The following is a 26842-nucleotide window of genomic DNA, read 5'->3' as shown; positions in this document are numbered from 1 at the left end:
TCTCAGGGCATTCATACATACATAGGTCTGATAATAAAGCAGGAAGGCATTAAAAAGAGAACTGCACTTGGGAGGATGGTGGGGGTTGGGTGGTGTCTCAGGGCATTCATACATACATAGGTCTGATAATAAAGCAGGAAGGCATTAAAAAGAGAACTGCATCTGGCAGGGAGGGTGGTGATTACAAGCATCAAAGACGCTGGGCGCCTGTGGCTCACGCCTGTAATCCTACCTGCTCTGCTCAGGAGGTTGAGATCTGAGAATCCAGGTCATAAACCAGCCTAGGCAGGAAAGTTTAAAAAGCTCAAGGACAGTGTCCAGGCTCTGAGTTCAAGCCCAGGACCCGCACAAGACAAAACAAAACCAAAAACAAAGCATCGAAAACCTGGCTACAAATTCGCAACAGAGGAGCTAGAGCGAGCATCACGCGGGCACGCGCACCCCTGGAACGCAGTCACCTTGCGGCCGCTCCGCAGCCTCCACCCAACATGGCGCCGCCGCCGCCGCGGGCACACGCGCACGCGCACGCGCATGGCAGGGGGGGAGGCGGGGACGCGGCCGGGAGCGTTCGCGTCCTCACGGCGGCTGCGTGCCTGCGCCGGGGCGGGCTGGCGGCCTCCAGCGGGTGCGCGCGCGGACTGGAGCTGCTGCTGGCGAGCCGGACGTGTCCGCAAAGATGGCGGGCCGGGTGAGTGCCGGCCGGGGAGGGAAAGCCCTGGCTCGAGGAGCCGAACGCCGGGCTCGCGGCCCGGCACTGGGAGGTCCAGGCGGCCCCAGAGGAGGGGGCGTGAGGGCTGGCAGTGAGGCACCGGCAGGGCAATGCGGGGCTTGAGGCTGACGGAGGGGGAGCCCTGGCCGGGGGATTAGCTCTCCTCAGAAACTCCGTCCCCCTCGAAGCTGACCCGGGGGGCACCGGTGTCGCCCCCTCCCCCCCAGTCGCCCCATGCGCTTCCTCCCGGGGGCTTGTTTCCTGGTCCTCAGGCCGCCGCAGGATCGTGGACCTCCCACCCCGCGCTTCTAGCCTCGGGGGTTTCTCCGCGCCCCCCGGGGGCAGGGGGGAACCGACGAGGTGGCGCGGGCGGAATAGCGGCGGGGGTCCGGGCGCCTGCAGTCGGGGCGAGCGGTGCTGGACCCCCAGGTCCATTTCTGGTTCTTCATAAATGGAAGGTCTTGTGAAAGGGGGCGCGGGGTTTCACCCCAGACCTGCGAGCTGTCGAGTCTCTGCGGAAACGGCTTTCGCTTGGGATGCAGATGGATTTGGGGAGTCGCGGTTACAAAATAATAATAATAATAATAAAAGTACCATTCGCTTTGAATGCAGCCAGAATATGCTATAGTTTCAGGGGCTTTAAATTATACTTCCTCCTTTAGCTTCTGGGATCGCGGGGTAGGATGGGTTTGGCGTGGAGCGATAGGGCTGACCGAGGGCTGTATTGCAGTATGCATTGAGCTAAAAGCTCCCAGGGATGCAACCTGCCCTGTGATCACGCTGATCGTAAGCCTGGGGACATTAACTGCGTCATTAGGGGCTAAAGATGTGCTTGACTCGCCTCTACCAGAATAGTGGGATGCATTTGCATACAATTATGAATATATGTATATATGCAAATGACAATTGTAGATCATAGGATTCTAGAGTCAGAAGAGACTTTAAAGGTCATCTGTCTAGATTAGCTATTTTCTCTTCCTTGCCCCCCCATAGCCTCCCCCTTTTATCTAAGGCTGGTTTCATCTTCCAAGCCCCACCCCTCCCCCTCCTGTATATCACCTGCTTCGAAACATACTCAGGCTTCTCCTATCTTAAAACAAACCTTCTGTCCACCCCCACATCTGTCACCCTTTCTGTCTCCACTTTATAACTAGAAATTCTGAGGTAGTCATCTATATTAGCTTCCGTGTTTCTCATACTCAGCCCACTGCAGTGTGATTCAGATGGGCTCTTTATCGTCCCAGGGAAATGAGTCTCTAACTTTATCCCCCCCTCCTCCACCAGTCTGCTTAATATTTGGCAGTATTAGACTGCCTCTTTAGTGGAGGGCGCTTCCCATGGCTTCTGTGATGCCTTGCTTTTGTTTGGACTCCCCCTTGGCTTTTGCAGACTCACCCTCTACCCTGTCATTCAATGTTGCTATTCCTCCAAGTCTTTCTTCTCTTATTTTCTCCTTAGGCAATTCCCTCTAAACCCATAGCTATGGAGCTATGAGTATAACAGTAATTCTCATTATTTTATTCCCCCCCCCCCACCAGACCTGTCATTTCAGTTCCACATTAATACACTAAACTGCTTATTCAACACCAAGGTCTCCTAAGCTCTGCTGGTTCAGATCCAAACCCATGATCTTTGCCACCTAACTGGTACTTTTCCTGTATCTTTTTTCACTGAATGGCACCATCACCCATCCAATTACATAGGCTGGAAACCTTGGGTAGGGGAGCTGGTTTACCCTTTATTTACATCTCTTTCCATGTCTTCTGCTCCCTGGTAAAATTCATCACTGAGTTCTGTCCCCCATACACACCAAAGAAAGGCCCCTCTCCCCCCAAAAAAGGTCAGGATGGGAGCATTGTTGCTTTAAACTATACCTAAATGCTAAAAACATCTACTGACCCAGTCACCTGTTATTTTGCCCTCTTAAAAAACTCTGATAAGTCTACCTTTCCTTTTTGTTTTTTTGTGGTGCAGGGACTGGAAACCAACCATTAGCCTTGTACCACAGTCAGCACTGTCCCTCTGAGTTACATCCCCAGTCCGCCTCTCTACATCTTCATTTTCACCTTCTTTTCCCTTCCTGGTCTAGACTACTGCAGGAAGCCTCCAAATAGTCTCCTTTTGACACCTAGCCCACTTCCATCCACTCTCCACACTAGTGTTCCTTCCCATGTCCCTTGGCACTTAAACCCCTCCTTAGCAGCATCCCATTACTTTGGGTAGGTGATCACACACTTAACAAGGCTTCCAAGGCTCTTTGTGGTTTTGTCCCTGCTTCTCTTCACTCACTCTCTTACCATCTGCACTCAGGTTATATAAGCCTTTCCATTCTTGAACCTACAAGGTCTTTGAACTGTTTCCTTTCATTATTATGTCCCCAGCCATTTACCTCCTACTTAGAGATCCCTTGGAGAAGCCTCTTCTGGCCTTACACTATAGAGCAGGATTCTTTGTTATTTATATTTGAAAAACTATATTCTCCCCTTAGAGATTTGTCTTTTTTTCCATTTGCTGTATATTAGTGTTATTATTTACCTTGACCAATAGACTTGACTTTACGTGAAAGCCAAGCCCAGTGTAGTTATTAACAAATTATTATCTGGGATCTAGGAACATAGTTGTTTCTTTCTCTTTTTTAGTTTCTTTGCTCAAGTGATCCTTCTACCTCAGTCTCCCAAGTAGCTGAGTCTACAGGTGCATACCTCTCTCGCTCTCTTTCTCTTTCTCTCTCTATACATATATATGTATGTATTTTGTGTTCATGTGTGTGTGTGTGCGGGTGTGCATGTGCCACTATTAGGGCTTGAACTCTGAGCTTGGGCACTGTCCCTGAACTTTTTGCTCAAGGCTAGTACTCTACTCCTGGAGCCACAGCTCCACTTCTGGCTTTCTGGTGGTTAATTGGATATGAATCTCACAGAAGTTCTTGCCCAGGCTGACATGGAGCCATAATCTTAGATCCCAGCCTCCTTAGTAGTAGTAATAGGGTTTTCTTTTCTCTTCTTTTCTTTTTTTTGGTCAGTCGTGGGGTTTGAGCTCTGGGCCTGAACGCTGTCCCTCAGCTTTTCAGCTCAAGGCTAGCACTCTACCACTTGAGCTACAGATCTACTTTTGGTTTTCTGGTGGTTAAAGATGTGCTTGACTCGCCTCTACCAGAATAGTGGAATTCATTTGCATACAATTATGCATATATGCAAATATAGGATTCTAGAGTCAAAAGAGACTTTAAAGGTCATCTGTCTAGATTAGCTATTTTCTCTTCCTTTCCCCCCCATATCTTCCCCCTTTTATCTAAGGCTGTTTTCATCTGTACTTCCAAGTCTCCCCCCTCCTCCTGAACATCACCTGCTTCGAAACATACTCAGGACTCATGGACTTTCCTGCTCAGGCTGGCTTTGAACCGCAATCCTCAGGTCTCAGCCTCCTGAGTAGTTAGGATTACAGGCATGAGCCTCTGGTGCCCGGCTGTTTATATTTTGATAAACAGTCTTTATATATAGCCCAGGTCAGTCTTGAACTCACTGCCTCACTCCTCCTTCTTCACCTTTCTGGGTGCTGAAATCACAGGCCTATGTTACCATGCCTGATTGAGTCTTTTGAATACCTAGGTAACAGGCTTTTATTAGCTTTCCATCATAATAACAAAATACTTGAGGTAATAAACTTGTAAAGAGCAAAGGCTTGTTTGCTCTCACCTTTTGGAGAATCCAGTCTGAGATTTTTTGCTGTGTTATTTTGGGCCTATATAATGCAGCAGCACATTATGTTAGAAGGGTATAGTAGAACAAAACTGTCTATCTCACTACCTAGGGAACAAAAGACAAAATCTGGTCCCCCATTCCCTTTGAGAACATGTCCCAGACAACCTAAGGTCCTCCTATAAGGTCCTACCTAAAGGTCTACAACACCCTCACTATTTCTGACTTGGGTACCAAGCCTTTAATATATGGACCTTTTGGGGATATTTAACATCCAAACTATTGCCTCAGCCTCTCTAGTACTAGCATTACAGGTGTGAACCACAATGTCTGGCTTCCCCTAAATTGAATTTTCAAGTTAAACACCCCAAACTCCTTGTATATCCTCTATTTCAAACCTTTAATCATTTAGGTTACCTTCTTTGGAAATGTTCTGCTTTGTCAGTCTTGTTTTTTTTTTTTTCTGTCGGTCATGGGGCTTGAACTCTGGGCTTGGGCGCTGTCCCTGTGCTCTTCAGCTCAAGGCGAGCGCTCTTCTGCTTAAGCCAATGTGCGACTTCTGGTTTTCTAGTGGTTTTTATTGGGGATAAGAGTCTCACAGACTTTCCTGCCCGGGCTGGCTTTGAACCTCGATCCTCAGAACTCAGCCTCCTGAGTAGCTAGGATTACAGGCGTGAGCCACTGGTGCCCGGCTTCAGTCTTTTTAAAAAAATGAGCCCAGAATGGAACATGGCGATCCAAAAAATGTCCTTGAATTATTAGTCTCTTAAGCTGGCCACTACCATTGTTAATACAGGCTAAAATTGTTTTAGCTTGTATTCTGAAGCAAATCACATTCATATGGAGTTTGTAGACAAAACCTTCATGGTCTCTTTTGTTTTTATGTTGGTTGGGCTTGGGGCTTGAACTCAGAGTCTGGGTGCTGTCCCTGCTCTTTTTTGTTTGTTTGTTTGCTTGTTTTATCTTTTACTTTTTTTTTATTCTTTTTTTTTTGGGGGGGGGTCTGGTCATGGGGCCTGAACTCTGGGCTTGGGTGCTGTCCCTCAGCTCTTCAGCTCAAGGCTAACACTCTAGCACTTGAGCCACAGCACCACTTCTGGCTTTTTTCTTTTTGCTTATCTGGTGCTGAGGAATCGAACCCAGGGCCTCAGGCATGCAAGGCAAGCGCTCTACCACTGAGCCACCTTCCCAGCCCTTATCTTTTACTTTTTTAAAAAAATTTTTTGTTGTGATTAAGTGGTTACATATTAAGTGGTCACAAATTTCACAGTATTGTGAGATACTTAGTTAAAGTCACAAACACATTCTAACCTTCATTATTGTGGTCTATTGTGAATTTTTGGGCTGGGAAGGCGGCTCAGTGGTAGAGTGCTTGCCTCGAATGCATCAGGCCCTGGGTTCAATTCCTCAGCACCACATAAGCAGAAAAAGCTGGAAGTGACACTATGGCTCAAGTGGTAGAGTGCTAGCCTTGAGCTGAATAGCTGAGGAACAGTGCCCAGGCCCAGAGTTCTGGCCCCAGGACCACCACCACCACCAACAATAACAAAAAGTTTGTGAATTCTATTAGCTTTGACAATGCAACGATTTCTTCCATATCAGGTGATATGTACATTTCTTTCCTTTTGTTTAGTATAGGCTGTTCCCTCTTTCCCTCTCATTCCCTCCCTCCATCGCTGCCCTTGAGTTGCTTAGTTCATTTTCATCAATATCCAGTACAGCTGATGGGCCTCTCTATTGTATGTTTTCCTGTTTCCTTTTGTTTCTGTGTCCTCCTCCTAGCTCTTCCCTGATCTTTTTGCTCAAGGCTATCGCTCTACCACTTGAGCCACAGATCCACTTCTGGCTTTTTAGTTATTAATTGGAGATAAGAATCTCATAGACCCGGCTAGGAAGGTGGCTCAGTGGTAGAGTGCTTGCCTTGCATGCATGCGGTCCTGGGTTCAAGTCCTCATCACCACATAAGCAGAAAAAGCCGGAAGTGGCTCTATGGCCCAAGTGGTAGAGCTTTAGCCTTGAGCTGAAGAACTGAGGGACAGTGCCCAGGCCCAGAGTTTAGGCCCCAAGACCGACAAAAAAAATAAAATCTCATAGACCTTCCTGACCAGGCTGTCTTTGAACCTCCATCCTTAGTTGTCAGTCTCCTGAGTAGCTAGGATTATAGGTGTGAGTCATCAATGCCCAGCCTGCATGTTTTTTTAAAATCACCATCTCCATATCATATCTAGGTATCGGACTTTTTTTTTTGTTGTTAAACATAAGTGCATAACATATCCTTTAACAATTCATTAACAATTCATTCTTTTTTTCTGTTTGCTTAGGCCAGGGCATGTCTACTATTTGTTGAAAATCTTCTTGCATGTTAGGAAATGTAGCCCTCCCAGTTTTGTTTTATCCATAAATTTAATAATCCTGATATCTGTGTCTACATTGAAGTCATTGATTAAAAAGTTAAATATCAACTGGGTTAGAAATAGCCCTTGAGCATGCTTTTAGCAGACCCTTTCCTCCCCTTGACCAGTACTTATCAATACACTTTAAGTACCATTTGCTTGACTACAAATATATCTCATTTAATCCTGATTAAACAATACTGCAAGATAGGTAGTATTGTCTTTGTTGTATGTATGTATTTAGTAACCGGCCAAGTTCATAGCCAGCAAGAAACATAACTAGGATTTGAACTCAAGTCACTTTGATACTGTTACCTCGTTCACCAACTTAGTTGCAAAAATATAAAGAAAACTATATGTACCTTCCCTAGACTTTGCTATCAAAAGTTTTAACTTTTGCTGGGCGCTGGTGGCTCACGCCAAGTTATATTAGTTTATACTCTCACTAACAACATATAAGTGAGTACCCAATACTCATATCCTACCCGATACTTAATATTACAAATTTTTTTTTTTTTTGGGTCTGGTCGTGGGGCCTGAACTCTGGGCCTGGACGCTGTCCCTCAGCTCTTCAGCTCAAGGCTAGTGTTCTACCACTTGAGCCATAGCGCCACTTCCGGCTTTTTCTTTTTGCTTATGTGGTGCTGAGGAATCGAACCCAGGGCCTCAGGCATGCAAGGCAAGCGCTCTACCACTGAGCCACCTTCCCAGCCCTTAATATTACAAATATTTTAACTACTGCAATATAGTAGGTATAAAATGATATATCCATTTTGTCCTCTTGATAGGTAGTGAAATATGCCGGGGGACCAGTGGCTCACACCAAAATCCGAGCTACTCAGGAGGCTGAGATCTTAGGTTTGTGGTCTAAGGTCAGGGTAGAAAAGTCTTTGTGGGACTCTTATCCAATTAACTACTCAAAAACTGGAAGTGGTGTTGTGGTTCAAATGGTAGAGTGCTAAGCCTTGAGAAAAAAGAGGCTCAGGAACAGCACCCAGGTCCTGAGTTCAAGCCCTAAAACCAATTTAAAAAAAAAGATAACTAGTGAAATTGATCATTTTTCATATCAGTCACATTTCTTTTTTTTTTTTTGCCAGTCCTAGGGCTTGAACTCAGGGCCTGGGCACTGTCCTTGAGCTTCTTTTGCTCAAGGCTAGTACTCTACCACAGTACCACTTTTGGCTTTTTCTATTTATGTGGTACTGAGGAATCAAACCCAGGGCTTCCTATATGCTAGGCAAGCACTCTTATCACTAGGCTACATTCCCAGCCCTTAGACATTTCTTAATACATTATCATTGTCTACTTTTTGCCTATTTTGGTTGGGAAGTTCGTGTTTTTTTATGGTGTAGTTTTTCTTTTTGTGGGTGGTGGAGTAAGGAATGCTTTAGATTCTGACCCTTTAATCATCATAAATAACTTCTTCCAGATGATGATTTTTTAAATATTTGTTGTCTTAGAATAGGTTTTATTATAGTTATAATTTGAGTTTTAGTATAGTTACAATGTTTTTCAAGAAATCTTTCCTTACTCTGAAGTCATAAAGATTTTCTTTTAAACTGTTTTAAATTTTGCTTTGCATATTTCAGTGATTAATTCATCTGAAATTTATTTTTGTGTTTGGTGTGAATTATGAAGTTAATTTTATCTTTTCCATATGTATAACCAGTTGTCTCAATATCATTTATCTTTCTCATCACTGATTTGTAATGCTACCTCTGTATTATTTCTGAATCCAGTTCTCATACATGTGGGTCTGAGTCTGGATTTAATCTGTTTCATTGTTCTATTGTATAAGTAATATAAATATAAAATAAATTGATTTTAAAACAATAGCAATGTTCTATCACAGCTTTAAAAATTCTTAATACCTTATAGAATAAATCTTCTTAGTTTTCATCTCTTAACCCTTTTCTTATGAATTTTGGGATCAACTTAATCTCTCCTCCTTTTAAGAAAATGTACACTCTTTATATTGCTATTGATTTTGACGTACATTATACTTTTATTTTACAATGGCAGACAAAACTCCAATAAAATCCAGCTAAATTATTCTATAAATTTTTTTTTCCTGGGATGGGAAGGTGGCTCAGTTGAAGAGTGCTTGCCTTGCATGCATGGGGCCCTGGGTTTGATTCCTCAGCACCACGTAAGCAGAAAAAGCTAGAAGTGGTGTTATAGCTCAAGTGGTAGAGCACTAGACTTGAGCTGAAGAGCTGAAGGACAGTGCCCAGGACCAGAGTTCGGGGCCTATGACTGACCAAAAAAAATTGTTTTTTTTCCTTTATTTGAATTTAAGCCAAAAGTGCTAATAATTTATCACATTTTGTGTGCTATAGATTTGAATCTAAATGAATTAGCATTAGCTCTTTATCAGTAATGCGTGGAAGCTGGGGGTATGGCTCAAGTGTTAGTATATTTGTCTAGTAGATAAGAGGTCATAAGTTCAATCCCATACCATCTCCCAAGAAAAGAAATATAAATACAGGCATTGTGCGTAATCCCAGCGCTTGAGAAGATGAGACAGAAGAATTGGGAGTAAGATATCAATCTTGGCTACATAGAAAACTCCTTCTCAAAATAAAAAGACATTCTTGGCATTTTTAGGTTGGTACTATTTTATACAAAGTGACATGTCATTTGGATTTTTGTTGTTGTTGGTTGTGGGCCTTGAACTCAGGGCCTGGGCACTATCCCTGAATCTATGTACTCAAGGCTAGCCTTTTACCACTTGAGCCACAGCGCCACTTCTGGTTTTTGAGTTGTTAAATGGAGATAAGAGTTTCATGGAGGGCTGGGAAGGTGGCTCAGTGGTAGAGCACTTGCCTTGCATGCCTGAGGCCCTGGGTTCGATTCCTCAGCACCACATAAGCAAAAAGAAAAAAGCCGGAAGTGGTGCTGTGGCTCAAGTGGTAGAGCGCTAGCCTTGAGCTGAAGAGCTGAGGGACAGCGCCCAGGCCCAGAGTTCAGGCCCCACTACCGGACCAAAAAAAAGAAAAAAAAAAGAGTTTCATGGAGACTTTTCTGCCCAGGTTCCAGGCTGGCTTTGAACCATGATCCTCACATCTCAGCCTCCTGAGTGGCTAGGATAACAGGCATGAGCCACCGGTGCCAAGCCAGAAAATACTTTTGCACTGTACTAATTTAGAAGATTTAGGGGCTGGGAAGGTGGCTCATCGGTAGAGTGCTTGCCTCGCATGCATGAGGCCCTGGGTTCTATTCCTAAGCATCACATAAACAGAAAAGGCCGGAAGTGGCATTGTGGCTCAAGTGGTAGATAGCTAGCCTTGAGCCCAAGAGAAGATTTAGTATTGTTGACATGTCATTGGCGGTAGGTGAGGAACCAAGATTACTGAGGGAGACCTGACCCTGTGGTCCTTGTCTCTAATGTAGAAAGGAATTTCAGACTGATATATGAGATAGAGACTTGCAGACTTTTATTTAGCAAGCAGGGCAGAAAGCAGAGCACAGAACAGAGCATACAGAAGGTAGAGTGTGGGCGTTGAGAGGAACACAATGAAATTTCTAACATCAGGGACACACGCACACACATGCACACGCGCGCGCGCGCTCGCACACACACACACACACTAAAGTAGGGCAGGGGACTTAAGATTTCTTTAGATAAGTCCTCTTCTCTGAGCACCTGTTAAATTGATCATTCTTCTTGCTGTGGTGGTTTGACATCAGTCTGGCTCAGAGACAGTATAAAATAAAATGTTGGGCTGGGAATGTGGCTTAGTGATAGAGTGCTTGCCTAGCAAGTATGAAGCCCAGGTTTGATTTCTCTGTATTACATAAACAGAAAAAAACTGGAAGTGGTGCTGTGGCTCAAGTGGTAGAGTGCTAGTCTTGAGCAAAGACAAATTGAGAGATAAGTGCCCAGGCCTAAGTTCAAGCCCCAGGACAGCCCCCCTCCCCCAAAAAAGTAATGTTGCTTAATTCTCAGGGCATATTAATCATCTGGGCAAAGTCAGAGGTTTTGTCTTTCTACTACATGCTATAGCTCAGTGGCAAATGTGAGACTAAAGAAAAAGTCATGTGTGCTCCCAACCAAGTTATTTATTAATATATTTATTCTTATTTTCTGGCTTTTGATTCCCATGACTATTTTTGCATAATCTGTCCGGCCTCGGTCAACATGTTCAATTGATAACTTTTGAGCAGCACACTCAAGATGCAGATTAAGTTATATAATCTTTTTTTTTTTTTTTTTGTGGGTCGTGGGGCTTGAACTCTGGACCTGGGCGCTGTTCCTCAGCTCTTCAGCTCAAGGCGAGCGCTCTACCACTTGAGCTACAGCGCCACTTCCGGTTTTCTGGTGGTTTATTGGAGATAGGAGTCTCTCAGTCTCTCCTGCCCGGGCTGGCTTTGAACCGCGATCCTCAGATCTCAGTCTCCTGAGTAACTAGGATTACAAGTATGATTCACCAGTGCCAGGCTTAAGTTATATAATCTTAAGTAACTAAATTAGAAACCAGTGACCAAAACGTGGCTACAAACTGCATACGAGCTTATTCCTGTAATCCTAGCTACTCAGGAGGCAGAAACATGGAAGATCTTGATTTTAGTGTGTGCTTACTTTTTTTTCTTTCTTTTTTCCTTTTTTTCCCCCCTCTTTCACTTTTTTTCTTTTTCTATCTCCCTCCTCTCCTCCCCTTTTTTTCTTTGGTGCCAGTCCTGGGGCTTGAATGCAGGGCCTGGGGACTATTCCTGTGTCTCACCCCCCTCCCCTCTCTCCAAGACTAGTGCTCTACCATTTGAGCCATAGCTCTACTTTAGTTTTTTTTTTTTTTGCGGAGGTGGTTCATGGGGCCTGAACTCTGGGCCTACGTACTGTCCCTCAACTCTTCAGTTGAGGTAGGCTAGCGCTCTACCACTTGAGCCACAGCTCCACTTCCAGCTTTTTCTACTTACGTGGTGCTGAGGAATCGGACCCAGGCCTCATGCATGTGAGCAAGCACTCTACCACTGAGCCACCTTCCCAGCCCAGTATTTGTTGTTTTTGAGATATTCCTGGTTGGCTTGGACTGTAACCTATGTGTGCAGAGAGGATAGGTGTGTACCACCGCACCCAGCCAGTGGGTAAGGTGGTTCCTGAGAAATTTTATGTCTGGTCTGGTCTCAAACTGTCATCTCCTGAACTCTGCCTCCCAAGTAGCTAGGAATATAGGCTTGAGCGGCTGTGGCTTGCTTATTTTCACTTTTGAAATATCTATATAGCTTTAGTGTTGGCTTTTATTACTGTTTCCTTGAGGCAAGGTCAGTGTTAGAAAAGTTGTGGAATTTTTCTTGGCATTACTTTGGTAAGTAGACAGCTCCTATTTATAGGGACTTGATTTTCCTATTTATAGGGACTTAAATTTCATTGAAAAAATGCAGTATCCTGCTTGGCTTACCATAAACGCACAGATGCTTCTGGGTTCCAATAGGGAGGCCTTTTGCTCACAGCATCTGTTTTAGTTGGCTAGCCAGATGATAGCTACAGAATTTCCTTTCCTTTCTTTTTAACCTGGCAGATGCACAGGTTTACAAATGAAAAGGTTAAGTTGGCATTTTGCAAAGGTTTTTTTTGTTACTTTGGTTGTATAGTTCTGCATAATGTTGAACTATTAAGACATTTTACTTCATTGTTATCACTTTGTAAATAGCCTTGAAGTGATTAGTGCTTTGTATACATGTACTTTGAGTTATTTATTCTACAATTGTGACAGTTATGTATTGCTATATACATTTTATGATTTCAGCAAATGTTTAATGAATACTCACTGTGTGCCAGGCCTAGTACTTGCCATAAGAACTGTAGATGTACATGAAATACTGTCTCCGATCTTTAGCCGCTTTTTGTCGGCTGGAGATTTGGTTCAAGTGGTAGAGTATGTCAGGTTTCAGCTGACTTCAAAGTCTAGTATTAGGGAAAAAAAGCAACTTTGTGTCGCACGTTTAAAACAAACATATAGATAAACAACTTCATGAAGAGTTTCTGTTTTATCAGTTAGTTGGAAAGGGGAGACATCTAGGAAGGTTTATTACAAAAAGTAATTGGCTAAACAAGGGACATGAGAAGGAAAAGAAGAGAAAAAGCTGGGTGGGTTTTGGTGGCTCACATCTGTAATCCTAGCTACTCAGGAGGCTGAGATTTAAGGATCACAATTCAAAACCAACCCCAGCAGGAAAGTCCATGAGACTCATCTTCGATTATACACCAGAAAACCAGAAAAGGTGCTGTGGCTCAAAGTGGTAGAGTGCTAGCCTTGAGCGAAAGAGCTCAGGGACAGTGTCTAGGCCCTGATTCAAGCCTCAAGACCAACAACTACAAAAGAAGAAAGAGAGAAGGAGAGAAAGAGAAAGAAAGCATGAACTTGAAGTTGACAGAAACTCTAGGAAAATGGAAAAACTTAAAGAAGTTTAAGACTTTTTGTCCATATGGCTGAGCCATGTGACCTTGGGCAGAATGCCATCTCATCCAGAAAGCAGACCTGTGACTTTGGTTCTGTTCATCTTGTGCTATTAGTAACTTCCAGACATTTTGAATCTCACAAATAAAAAATGTTTTTGTATCTCAGTAATATATGTTATTTATAAATTGTTTTTTTTTTTTGTCAGTCATGGGGCCTGAACTCTGGGCCCATAAATTTATAGGGCCCAGTCCCTATAAATTGTTATACTGAAAATTTATATAAATAGTATGTGATGGGGCTAGGAAGGTGGCTCAGTGGTAGAGCTTGCCTTGCATGCATGAGGCCCTGGGTTCAATTCCTCAGCACCACATAAGCAAAAAGAAAAAAGCCAGAAGTGGTGCTGTGACTCAAGTGGTAGGGCGCTAGCCTTGAGCTGAAGAGCTGAGGGACAGTGCCCAGGCCCAGAGTTCAGGCCCCACGACCGGACCCCAAAAAAAAAAAAAAGTATGTGATGCAATTAAGTAAAATGACTTAATAGTTTAACATTATGCAGAACTGTACAAAGTAATAACGCACAAAAAGAATGTGCTCAAGATCAAATGTATACTATATTTTTAAAGTAATAGTACATAAAGCAAAATGAGGTACCATTATTCTTTAGGTCTTAGTTTTATTGTTTTGTAATAGATCTCTTGAAGAGTATTTTTTTTTTTTTTGAGTGTCAGTCGTGGGGCTTGAACTCTGGGCTTGGGCACTGTCCCTGCGCTCTTCAGCTCAAGGCAAACACACTACCGCTTGAGCCACAGTACCACTTCCGGTTTTCTAGTGGTTTATTGGAGATAAAATTCTCATGGACTTTCCTGCCTGGGCTGGCTTTGAACCATGATCTTCAGATCTCAGCTTCCCGAGTAGCTAGAATTACAGGCGTGAGCCACTGGCACCCAGCTTTGGATGAGCTATAAAAGCAGAATATTCTGTTTCTAACTTTTTTTAAGCATATAGAGATTAGGTTTTTTTTTTTTTTGGGGTCCGGTCGTGGGGCCTGAACTCTGGGCCTGGGCGCTGTCCCTCAGCTCTTCAGCTCAAGGCTAGTGCTCTACCACTTGAGCCACAGCACCACTTCCGGCTTTTTTCTTTTTGCTTATGGTGCTGAGAAATTGAACCCAGGGCCTCATGCATGCAAGGCAATCGCTCTACCACTGAGCCAACTTCCCAGTCCACTAGGTTTTTTTTTTTTTTTTTTTTTTTAATGTTGATTTAAGTTATATGTGTTACTTTCAGTAGCAGAATTACTTAGCAATGGAAATGAAAATTCTGTAACTCATCTATTTTAACAAATCCTTTAAGTACTTACCTTGTAGTAACCAGTGAATCTCTATGTGATTTTTTTTTTTTTTTTTTGATCGGTCGCGGGTCTTTAACTCTGGGCTTGGGTGCTGTCCCTGCGCTCTTCAGCTCAGGGCAAGCGCTCTACCGATTGAGCCACAGCGCCACTTCAGGTTTTCTTTTTTTTTTTTTTTTTGTTGGCCGTGGGGCTTGAACTCTGGGCCTGGGCGCTGTCCCTCAGCTCTTCAGCTCAAGGCGAGCGCTCTACCACTTGAGCTACAGTGCCACTTCCGGTTTTCTGGTGGTTTATTGGAGATAGGAGTCTCATGGTCTCTCCTGCCCGGGCTGGCTTTGAACCGCGATCCTCAGATCTCAGCCTCCTGAGTAGCTAGGATTACAGGCGTGAGCCACCAGCGCCCGACCCACTTCAGGTTTTCTAGCGGTTTATTGGACGTGAGAGTCTCACAGATGTTCCTGCCCAGGCTGGCTTTGAACCGTGATCCTCAGATCTCAGCCTCCTGAGTAGCTAGGATTACAGCTGTGAGCCACCAGTGCCCGGCTCTTACGATTTTTTAAAAAGAAAAAAAAAAGGAGTTTGGTAGCTATTTCCTATCTTTTTATGGTGTGTAGGAAAAATTGTGTCTTGTAAAGATCTTGTTTGGATCAAATTAACCTTTGTGTTACCTTGAGGCCTTCAGGCTCATCCAGTGGAACTGATTGGTAGCTATAGTTTACCTGTTAGTGAAGCCTTTACTGTTTCATATAAGATGTTACCTTGTTAAATTGTGGTCAAAGCAATAGTTCTATTAGTGGTTACATTTCTCTAATTGTTTCACTTATAGTTGAGAGTGTGTCCTTTCTCAGTATCTCAAAACATTGCTCCCAGACCAAAAAAAAAAATCTATATTTTGATCCAACTGTATCACAAACCCCTGCCTTATACTTTATTCTGGTATTTTCAAGTCTAGGACTTGCTAGAGCTTTTAGCTGTGTTTACCACTAGAAGAATAGCTTGTCACTATTTTGTTTTGTTTTCCATGTCCTTTCAGCCATCATCACTCTGCTTCATGATTTTGTATCTTTTTTCCTAGATACCTTAGGAGCTGTGGTACTAACTTTATTTTATTTATTTATTTATTTTTGGGTCCGGTCGTGGGGCCTGAACTCTTGGCCTGGGTACTGTCCCTCAGCTCTTCAGCTCAAGGCTAGTGCTCTACCACTTGAGCCATAGCGCCACTTCCGACTTTTTTCTTTTTGCTTATGTGGTGCTGAGAAATCAAACCCAGGGCCTTAAGCATGCAAGGCGAGCGCTCTACCACTGAGCCAACTTCTCAGCCCTGGTATTAACTTTAATATAAATAGTGAAGTGTTAGATTAAGATCACCTGTGACTTCAAACATAGATGGAAAAGTTAGAGAAGCTTATCTTAGGCTGGGAATGTGGCTTAGTGGTAGAGTCCTTGCCTAGCATGCACTAAACCCTGGGTTCAATTCCTCAGTACCACATAAACCAAAAAAGCTGGAAGTGGCGCTCTGGCTCAAGTGGTTGAGTGGCTAGCCTTGAGCAAAAGAAACTCAGGGACAGTGCCCAGGCCCTGAGTTCAAGCCCCCAGGACTGCCAAAAAAAAAAAAAAAAGAAGCTTATCTTATGCTATGAATACTTAAAGGCCTGGCAGGATTTGAGATAAGATAATGAGTCATCTTTAATAAAAATTGGTATGCAATAAATAAAATAACTAATATTTTATTTTTGTATTCCAAAGGATTGTCTTATAAACCCTTCAAGAACTCATAGCCTACTTTAGAGACCGTTGCTCTAAAGAACTGGGATAGCTATATTAAAACTAGCCTTTTTAAATGAAAACAAAACTTGGGTGTGGGAGTGAATGCCTCTAGTTCCAGCACTTCAAAGGTTGAGGCAGGATTGTGAGTTTAAGGTTACCCTGGGCTACATAAAGAGAGAGACTGTCTAAAAAAATAAAAACGAAACAAAAGCAAAGCAAAATGTCATTCAAAATGAGTTATGTCAAAGGGGTGACATTGATCAAGAAGCATTGTACTCATAAACTGATATTGAACCCCCTTTTTCCAACCTGTTTGTTCACGTGTGTGCACATGTGTTCACATGTGCTGGTTCTGAGGCTTGAACTCAGGACTTGGGTGCTTTATCTCTTTGCTTTTTTGCTAATAGCTAGCACTCTTATCATTTGAGCCACAGCTACACTACTGACTCTTTTTTTTTTTTCCTTCTGTTTTTGGGAGTTAATTGGGAGTTAATTTTTGGGAGTATCATGGCCTTTCCTGCCCAGTCTGGCTTTGAAACACAATCCTTAGATCTTAGCCCCCTGAGTGGCTTGGATTACAGGCATGAGCCAACAACACTTTATACTTTTTTCTTGGTCTGTCATGGGGCTTGAACTTGGGGTGTGGGCGCTTTCCCTGAGCTCTTTTTGCTCAAGGCTAGTATTCTAGCTCTTTGAGCCACAACATAACTTCATTTTCTGATGGTTAATTGGAGATCAGAGTCTCACAGGCTTTCCTGCCCATGATGGCTTTGAAATGCAGATCTTCAGATCTCAGCTTCCTGAATAGCTAAGATTTACAGGCTTGAGCCACCAGTGCCCAGCAACTTGGCACCTTTTTACAACTTCTTAAGACAAGAAAATGTAAATGATTTATATAAATTTGGTTTGAGCTTTGAAGAATGAACACTGTACTCATAGACTATTACTATACATGTCATAGCTCACTAGGAAATGCTGGAGAATGATGAAAGGGTTATTGACTAAAAACATTATTTGACTATTCAGGAAACTGAGATCTGAGGATGATGGTTTGAGGCTAGCCCAAGTATCTCCAAATAACTAGTAAAAAGCTTGAAGTGAAATTGTGGCTCAAGTGGTAGAGCACTAGCCATGAGTAGAAAAGCCAAGTAAGAGGAAGAAGCCCAGATTCAAACCCCAGTACCAGCACACATACACACATTAAAAAAAAATAAAAAATAAAAAACCCACCACCACCATCAAAACAGTCCTCCCTCCAACACATTATTTAATAGAACATTTTGCTAGTAGCTATAGACCAAAAGAGACATGGGGTGCTGTTTTCTTTTTAGGTATAGCTTGTAATTATTAATATAATTACTTTTGTTGAGAAATGTTCGATAGATTTTTTTTCCTTAATCTGTATGTGGTTCACAGCTATATGGGATCTCTTATAAAAAGATACTTTTTCATAATATATCTTAAGTGTCTTAAATTTAGTTCATTGTATTTTTTATCAGCCAGATTTTTTTTTGAAAATTAGTTCAAATAAGCTTGAGCATAAAAGAATTTATTGGCTTACAAACTTTCAGGTCTGGTCTCAAAGAGTTTACCATGTTTCTGTTAGTTTGTGTCTGTCACTTTTACTTTCTCTGACAGTTTTACTGTGTTTTAGAGTAGAAGTCTTACTCCATTTGGTGCTACAGCAAGGAAGAGTGTTTGCTTCCTGTGCTTGTTTATATGAAATCCTGTTGTAGCTTAGGAGTGTATGGAGCTGCATATAGGGTGTGATCTACAGTATCACAAACTCATGATAAATGAGGGAAGCCAGATTCCCAAGGGAAGGGGTTGCTGTTACCACAGAGGAAGGGATGTTGGGAGTCATAACCCAAAGATGATTACTACAGTATGTGTGTGATAAAAAGAACAGGAAGGTGCAAAATATTCTTTAAGGTAACAAAGCCTGACTTAATTTTATTTTCCTGATCATTGATTCTTATAGAGTATGCAAGCTGCACGATGTCCTACAGATGAATTATCCTTAACAAACTGTGCAGTTGTGAATGAAAAGGATTTCCAGTCTGGCCAGTGAGTATCTCTTTGACTGTGTATTAGTATGAGTATCTATATGTTTTACATATGTATATGTTTTAACCTGTTCAATAGTATTTTAGAAACTTCCAAAAAGTCATTTTTAAGAAACTTTTGGGAACTGTTTTCTATTGCTCTTACTGAGCTGGAAAAAATAGATTAAATGCAAAAGTATGTTGTTCAGTTATAGCAAACTGTCAAACTTTGATAAACTAAAAAAAATATAGATTTTAATATATAACTTTTTTAGGGGCATTAGTAGAGTTTAAACTCAGGGCCTTGTGCTTGCTGGGCTCAGCCACTTGAACCACATCTCCAACGTGTTTTGCTTTTACTATATTTTTAATAGGATTTTACTTTTTGCGTGGCTAAGCCCATATAGTTGGAATGCTAGGCATATATAATATAATATAATAGCTGGTACAGCTATTTATTGGTTGAGATAAAGTCTCATGAACTTTGAACAGCATTCCTTGCATTCTCTGCCTCTATAGTAGCTAGGATTATAGCAGTGAGGCAACATACTCAGGCATATATATTATATATATATGTAATTTTAGTGGGAGGGGGAGTTGATTTCCCCCGACCATACTGGATATGCATCTATCTCACATGCATTTCTTGTTAGGTGGTTTGTGGGTATTTGTGAGTGTATGTGGTGGTACTAGAGTTTTAAACACAAGGCCTTACACTTGCTCAGTTGCCCTTTATCACTTGAGCTGCATCTCCAGCTCAAGTTTTGCTTGTTTTTGTTAGAGATGGAGACTTACAGACTTTTCTGCCTGGGTTCATTTCAAACTGCAATTTTCTGGATCTTAGGTTCCTGAAGAGCTATAATTATAGGCATGAGCCCTTGATATCTGGATTCTTGTTAGATTTTTGGTATAGAGATTTATCATGAGATGATTATGTCTTATTTATATATGAGTAGCTTCTGAGTAGGGAACTGGTACAAAATTCATTGGAATAGCCTTTATTTACATCTACATGAAAGCTGATATATTTGGGTAAGTTTTTCATTTTTACCATCTTTTTATTTTATAGGCTGTTACTGTTTCAGCCTTTGAGAGTGTCTGCCAAAGAATTTAATAGATAGTCCTAGAAAATAACTTTATTGTTTGACTGAGATATCCTAGGTCTTCTGACTTTATTGTGTCTTTGTTGGAATGTGGGAAATAACTCTCAAGGGAGGAAAGTCATGAAGTTTTTATTCAACATCAAGGACTCTAAATCACTGGCTTTGGTTTTTATGTACACTGAAATGTAATGAAGATGATGTTTTGGATTAGATGTATTATTTTGAACTTGTCTGGATTGTGCTTGATGTGTGGTGGTCTGATGTCATTTTTCTAACTTGAACTTATCATTTAGAATTGTCTTCTTCATTTCCTTCAGTATGTAGTACTGATTGTGTTTTTGTCTTTTAGGCATGTGATTGTGAGGACCTCTCCCAATCACAGGTACACATTTACATTGAGGACCCATCCATCAGTGGTTCCAGGGAGCATTGCATTCAGTTTACCTCAGGTAACTCATATGCTACTTTTCTTAAAAGTCATAGAAGAATCAATGCATTTCAAGCAAATAACACCCTATAACTTCAATAAGGAGTGTTATTTTATTTTATATTTTGCTGATAGTGGGCTTGAACTTAGGGCCTGAAGCTCTTGCTTGGCCTTTTCTACTCAAGGCTAGCACTCTACAACTTGAGCCACACCTCCACTTCTGGCTTTGTGCTAGAGAGTCTCATGGATTTGTTTACCCAGGCTAGCTTCAAGCCACAGTTCTTAGATCTCAGCCTCCTGAGTAGCCTAGATTACAGATGTGAGTCCCTGGTTAAGATGTATTCTTTTTTCTTTTTTTTGTCACTTGTGGGGCTTGAACTCTGGGCCTGGATGCTGTCCCTGAGTATTTCAGCTCAAGGCTAGCACTCTACCACTTGAGCCACAGCGCCACTTCTGGTTTTCTGGTGGTTAATTGAAGAAGAGTTTCATAGACTTCCTGGCCTGGGCTGGCTTTGAACTGTGATCCTCAGATCTCAGCCTCCTGAGTAGCTAGGATTACAGATGTGAGCCACTGTCACCCAGCTAAAGATGTATTCTTAATTGCCCATTATTTGCTATGACTGCCTTTGATGGCTTTGATTTTTTTTTTTTTTTTTTTTGTCGGTCATTGGGGCTGAACTCTGGGCCTGGGTGCTGTCTCTCAGCTCTTCAGCTCAAAGCTAGCACCCTACAACTTGATCCACAGTGCCACTTCCAGCTTTTTTCTGCTTATGTAGTGCTGAGGAATCGAACCTAGGGCCTCATGCATGAGAGGCAAGCACTCTACCACTGAGCCACCTTCCCAGACCTGCTTTGATTTTTTTTTTATTGCTTTTATATGTATATTTTTTTATTTTAAAAAGTTTGTAGTAGTATCAGTTGGCTATCTGATATTTTAATGCTAACTTCCAGAGTAATATAAGAGTCATAAAGCACTATTTTATTTATAAAATTGATATTTAATAATAAAGGCTTTGTATTGCAATAGTATCAGACTAAAGAACATGAAAAGAACATTTTTTGGGGTAGTACTGAGATTTAAACTCAGTGCTTTGTACTTGCTCAATTGGCACGCTGTTACTAGAGCCATATAGTCAGCCTGGTTTTTTGCTGGTATTTAGGAGATGGAGTCTCATGGACTTTCCTGCCTGGGATGGTCTCAAACTATAATCTTCCAAATCTCAGCTTTATGAGTTGCTAGGATTACAGGTGTGAGCCACTGATACCTGGCTAAATGTTTTTTGTTTTGTTATGTTTTTAAATTCAAAATATAGTCTAATTTGCTGAGCTCCTTTACAGCTGGCAGAGTTGTGACTACACTATAACTACTGGTAGATTCTGTGAACTCACACAATCTCTAACACTGTCCCAGTGCACAGTACATAATATAGGAGTGTCCCATTTTCTGCTGATTCCCCTGTCCTAAACAATGCATAGACAAGTCTTACCTCCTTTTTTACTGTGCCAATAAGCACTGATTTATTTTCTTGGAGGGAGAGAGAAAGAGAGCTGACACTCATTTGGGAGTGGGAAATCTTCATTATTTCTCTTTTCTCCTCTATCATCAAAACTACCTTTCAGGGCTGGGAAGTTGGCTCAGTGGTAGAGCGCTTGCCTTGCATGCTCGAGGCCCTGGGTTCGATTCCTCAGCACCACATAAGCAAAAAAGAAAAAAAAGCCGGAAGTGGCGCTGTGGCTCAAGTGGTAGAGTGCTAGCCTTGAGCTGAAGAGCTGAGGGACAGTGCCCAGGCCCAGAGTTCAGGCCCCACGACCGGACCCAAAAAAAAAAAAAAAAAACAAAAAAAACTACCTTTCAGGGCTGGGAAGGTGGCTCAGTGGTAGAGCACTTGCCTTGCATGCATGAGGCCCTGGGTTCGATTCCTCAGCACCATATAAGCAAAAAGAAAAAATCCGGGAGTGACGCTGTGGCTCAAGTGGTAGAGCCCTAGCCTTGAGCTGAAGAGCTGAGAGACAGCGCCCAGGCCCAGAGTTCAGGCCCCACAACCGGACCCCCCCCCCAAAAAAAACCCCAAAAAACTACTTTTCACATTTATTTCTACAGGTTAAAAGTTTGGAATATTCCAGGGTTTGCCAGTTCTCCCAAAGCTTCAGATGGGTTTTCTGTAGTAAGAGGTAGCTTGAAGTGGCTATTTTTCCTTGTTTCTCTGCTTTGTGAAAAAAAAAAAAAAAAAAAAAAGAAAAGAAAAAGAGGGCTGGGAAGGTGGCTCAGTGGTAGAGCGCTTGCCTTGCGTGCCTGAGGCCCTGGGTTCGATTCCCCAGCACCACATACGCAAAAAGAAAAAAGCCAGAAGTGGCACTATGGCTCAAGTGGTAGAGTGCTAGCCTTGAGCTGAAGAGCTGAGGGACAGTGCCCAGGCCCAGAGTTCAGGCCCCACGACCGGACCCAAAAAAAAAAAAAAATTTAAAAAAAAGAAAAAGGAAAATGAAAAGTATTTTCCCTGACCTCAGTTGCTCTCTAAGCCAGGAACTATTCAAAGTACTTTCACATTTGTTAGCTCATGTAATTCTCAAAACAATGAGTGGATATTATTCTGATCATTTTTTCGGAGTGCAGTGTGGAGCCTAAATATGGCTGCTTTAGGACCTAAAGTCTGGGTTTAACCAGCATGTTGCTAAATGTCAGGTTGGCCAGCTGTGCCAACCGGTCTTTCAGAGGCCATAGGGCAGAGGAAGGAGGAAGCTGGAAGAGGAGCACCTGTTCTTGAATGTATTCATGATGCAGCATCTTTCAAATCCACAACATTCAGTTGAGTAAGCAAACTGTGGTTCCCAGCCAAAAATTATTTCCCTCAGAGTATTAACAACAATGGCTAAATTACTAATTTTGAATCTATATCAAAGCAGCCTTGAATTCCTGCCTAACTGCAGTCTGCCTTGCCTCTGTATATTCTTGCCACTGTAAACAGTCAGGATTGGGGAGAGGCTAATGTGTAGCTATGAATTTCTGAAATATGAGTGAAAAAATGCCAGTATACGAAGGCAGGTTATGACATTCTAACAATTTTAATCCATGCTGAATGGTCACATAGATTATATGACTAGTTGTAATGTAGTTTTTATGAATTACACTTCTGTTTGTGGTATTGTAATAAACTGTAAAACCAACTGCAGCAGGGGTTTAGAATGCTGACATATCTGATACAGTGGAGGCCTTGCAAAGCCCTAGATTACATACAGAGGCATCCTACTCTGGGGGTTGGCTTTATTGTGGAAAAGAAGGCTTCATATGTTTTGAGACAAGTATTCAAATTGAAACTGTAGCGGCCGCCTTCTTTCCTAGGTCCGCTAAAAGAAAGAAGTGCAAACTGAGTGGTTTAAAATGACAGAAATTTTAGACAACTGTCACAGCAACAGGTCAAATTTAAAAAGAAATAGAAATAGACAAAAATGTTCAGAAACTAGAAATTTATTCATTCTCATGGTTTTGGAAGCTAGAAGTCTAAAACCAGTGTGTCAGCAGGGCTGTGTTCTGTTGAAGACCTAGGGGAAGGGTCTATTCCGTGCTTACTTAGCTCTGGAGTTGCAGGCAACCCCTGATGTTCATTGACCTAGAATCAGCTCTGCTTCTCTTATCTCATGGCCTTTTCCCTGTGTCTTTGTATCTCTTGTTACAAAGACAAAGAGTCATGTTGTTCTAAAACCCTTTTTATTCAGTTTGACATCATGTTAGTGTGATCATCTCTGCAAAGACCCTATTGGTATATATAGTCATATGCACAGATCCTAATGTCAACATATATGTCGGTTGTGGGGCTTGAAACCTATGTTTTGAAGGAGCACAGTTACGCACATACATATGTCTTGGTCTTGCTCTTAGACTGTCTTCCTGAAATTCCTGTTGTTGTTTTTTTTTCTTGATTTTTGATTGGCTTGATTTGTGTCTTTTTTTTCTCTTTTATAGCGAAAATGGGCTGGACTTTCAATTGGGCAAGAAATAGAAGGTAGGTATTTTCTTTAGCCATATTAACTAAGGTACGTTTTCTTATTAGGATGTATATAATTTTCTATTATTGGTTATCAGGCCTTAAACATTGATTCTACTCAGTATGATTCTATGAGAACAGAAAGAAAATAGCTGTGCTACCTATATCATTACCTCTTTTCAAGGATAACTGTGTTATTAGTTCATCTTAGTTCATTACAGAAGGTCATGGAGAACAATTTATTACTTTAGGGGTTGGGAAGAGTTTAAGCAGCTTAACCATGCATTGAGCTATATATCACTTGCCCTTCCTGTTCTTTTAGTTTACTTTGCTGTTCTTTGTCTGGCATTTTGAGTTGGAAATTTTATTTTATTTTACTCTCTATGTGACTGTGTGTGTGTTGTGTGTTGTGTGTAGTGTGTGCTAGTCTTGGGACTTGAACTCAGGCCTTGGCACTGTCCCTGATCTTTTTTGCTCAAGGCTGGCACTCTACCACTTGAGCCACAACGCCACTTGTATCTTTTTGGTAGAGTCTCATGGACTTTCCTGCCCAGGTTGGCTTTGAACCACAATCCCCAGGTCTTAGCCTGCTGAGTAGCTAGTATTACAGGCATGAGCCACTGGCACCCAACTTTTGATTTCATTTTTTTTTTAATAGGCTGACCTGGACTGTGATCTTCCTATTTATGCTTCCTGAGTAGGTGTTATAACAGATTTGAACCACTGCACTAGTTAAATTCTACTTTAAATGGCAGTTTTTATCGCATTGTGATTAGAGAGTTGTTGTTGATAATATTTATCTTTTGTGAAACTTATTAATGTTTTAGAACGTAATATTTAGAATTAATATACTAGAACTTACTCATATTTTAATTATGATTGTTGTGAATGATTCATGTAAACTGAGAACAACTTATATTTTCTGTTTTCAGGGTATTGTGTTTGTTATGTATCTATCAGATCAGTTTTATTATTTTGATTAGATCTTTCATAGTCTCACTGATTTTAGTTGGCTTGACCTATCTTTCACTGAGTGGCATGTTATAATTTCCTATTATTTATGTTTACTTTTCCTTTTATTTCCTTTACTCTCTGCTTCATACAGGTGGTTTTTTATTTTTGATACACAGATATTTATAAATGTTATAGCTTTATTGTGAATTGCAGCCTATAGTATTATAAAGTTTTATGTACTTTATGTGTGTGTTTTTTGCTTTTTGCCTATCCTGGGACCTGAACTCAGGGCCTGGGCACTGTCCCTGAGCTGCTTTTTTTTTTGTTGGTCATGGGGCTTGAACTCTGGGCCTGGGTGCTGTCCTGCGTTCTTCTGCTCAAGGCGAGTGCTCTACCTCTTGAGCCACAAGAGCCATTTCCGGTTTTCTAGTAGTTTATTGGAGATCAGAGTCTCACAGACTTTTCTGCCCAGGCTGGCTAATTCTTAGATCCTGAGGATCCTCAGATCCTCAGATCTCAGCCTCCTGAGTAGCTAGGATTACAGGTGTGAGCCACGGGTGCATGGCAACCTGAGCTTCTTTTGCACAAGGCTAGCACTCTACCACTTGAGTCACAGTGCCACTTCTGGCTTTTCTGTTGATGTGGTGTTAAGGAATCGAACCCAGGGGAGCTTCATGCATGCTAGGCAAACATTCTACCACTGAGCTACCTTCCCAGCCTTTATATACTTTAATATGTATTGAGATATCTATGTATCTATCTATCTATTTTTTTCGGTTGCGGGGCTTGAACTCTGGGCCTGGGTGCTGTCCCTCAGCTCTTCAGCTCAAGGCTAGTGCTCTACCACTAGAGCTACAATGCCACTTCTGGTTTTCTGAGTGGTTTATTGGAGATAAGAGTCTTCATGAACTTTTCTTGCCCAGTCTGGCTTTGAACCGTGATCCTCAGATCTCAGCCTCTTGAGTAGCTAGGATTACAGGCGTGAGCCACTGATGCCCAGCATATCCCCCCCCCCCCCCCCCCCCCCCCCCCCCCCCCCGTTGCAAGGCTTGAACTCTGGGCCTGGGTACTGTCCCCTTGCTCTTTAGCTCAAGGTGAACGCTCTATCTCCTGAGCCACAGCACCACTTCTGGTTTTCTAATGGTTTATTGGAGATTAGAGTCTCATGGACTTTTCTGCCCCGGCTGGCTTTAAAAAACAAACTGTGATCCTCAGATCTCAGCCTCCTAAGTAGGTAGATGACACGCGTCAGCCACGGCGCTCGGCTGCCCAGCATATTTTTATGTAAGAATTACAATCTTTGTTTTTACTATTTTTATCTACTTGGTTTATCTTCATCCCTTTTAACCTTTTTGAATCACCAAGTTTTAGATGTGTGTGTTGCATATAACATGGAATTAGGTTTTGCTTTCTGAGATAATCTGAAAATTGTCTAATGGGCTAATTAAACCATTCATAATTATTGACGTAACTGATGTTTAATTAAGTTCTGTCATTTTTGGCCTTAATTTTCTGTGGAGAGTGTCTAAATATCTTTATTTTTTCATATTAATAAGTTTTTTATTTGTGAAAATAACAAACAGAGGGGTTACAATTACACGAGCAAGATAATGAGTACATTTTTTATCAAGTATTATTTTTTCCTCCTTTGATTCCCCTTACCATTCGTGTGTGCCCCCCCCCCCCCCCAAAATATCTTTATTCTGGAAGTTATTCACTGGTGACTCATGAGTATAATCCTAGTTACTCAGGAGGCTGAGATCTGAGGATTAAGATTGAGGGTCAAAGCCAGACCAGGAAGATGTATCTAAGAGACTCTTATCTTCAATTAAAATGCCAGGTTGTGGCTCAAGTATCAGCATATCAGCCTTGTGATTACTTTGTATTTGTATCTCTCTTAGAGCCCTACTGTAGAGAGAGAGAGAGAGAGAGAGAGAGAGTGTGTGTGTGTGTGTGTGTGTGTGTGTGTGTGTGTGTGTGTGTGCAGTCTTGGACTTGAACTCAGGGCATGGGCTCTGTC

General features: G+C 42.0%; 1 protein-coding gene across 1 annotated transcript in view; it reads left to right on the top strand.

Moving 5' to 3' along the window:
* Positions 1-611: 611 nt before the first annotated feature.
* Nsf (N-ethylmaleimide sensitive factor, vesicle fusing ATPase) overlaps positions 612-26842 on the top strand; it is a 150252-nt gene continuing 124021 nt past the window's right edge. Inside the window, exons 1-4 of the mRNA XM_042673632.1 lie at positions 612-688; positions 18292-18377; positions 19808-19907; positions 23847-23886. Of these exons, the coding sequence (XP_042529566.1) occupies positions 677-688; positions 18292-18377; positions 19808-19907; positions 23847-23886 (238 nt within the window). The 5' untranslated portion in view covers positions 612-676. The remainder of the gene's footprint in view (positions 689-18291; positions 18378-19807; positions 19908-23846; positions 23887-26842) is intronic.

This window comes from Dipodomys spectabilis, unplaced genomic scaffold, assembly GCF_019054845.1.
Source record: "Dipodomys spectabilis isolate Male_0828 unplaced genomic scaffold, ASM1905484v1 ptg000018l, whole genome shotgun sequence".
Taxonomy (NCBI): domain Eukaryota; kingdom Metazoa; phylum Chordata; class Mammalia; order Rodentia; family Heteromyidae; genus Dipodomys; species Dipodomys spectabilis.
This window is presented reverse-complemented; position numbering and strand designations above follow the sequence as displayed.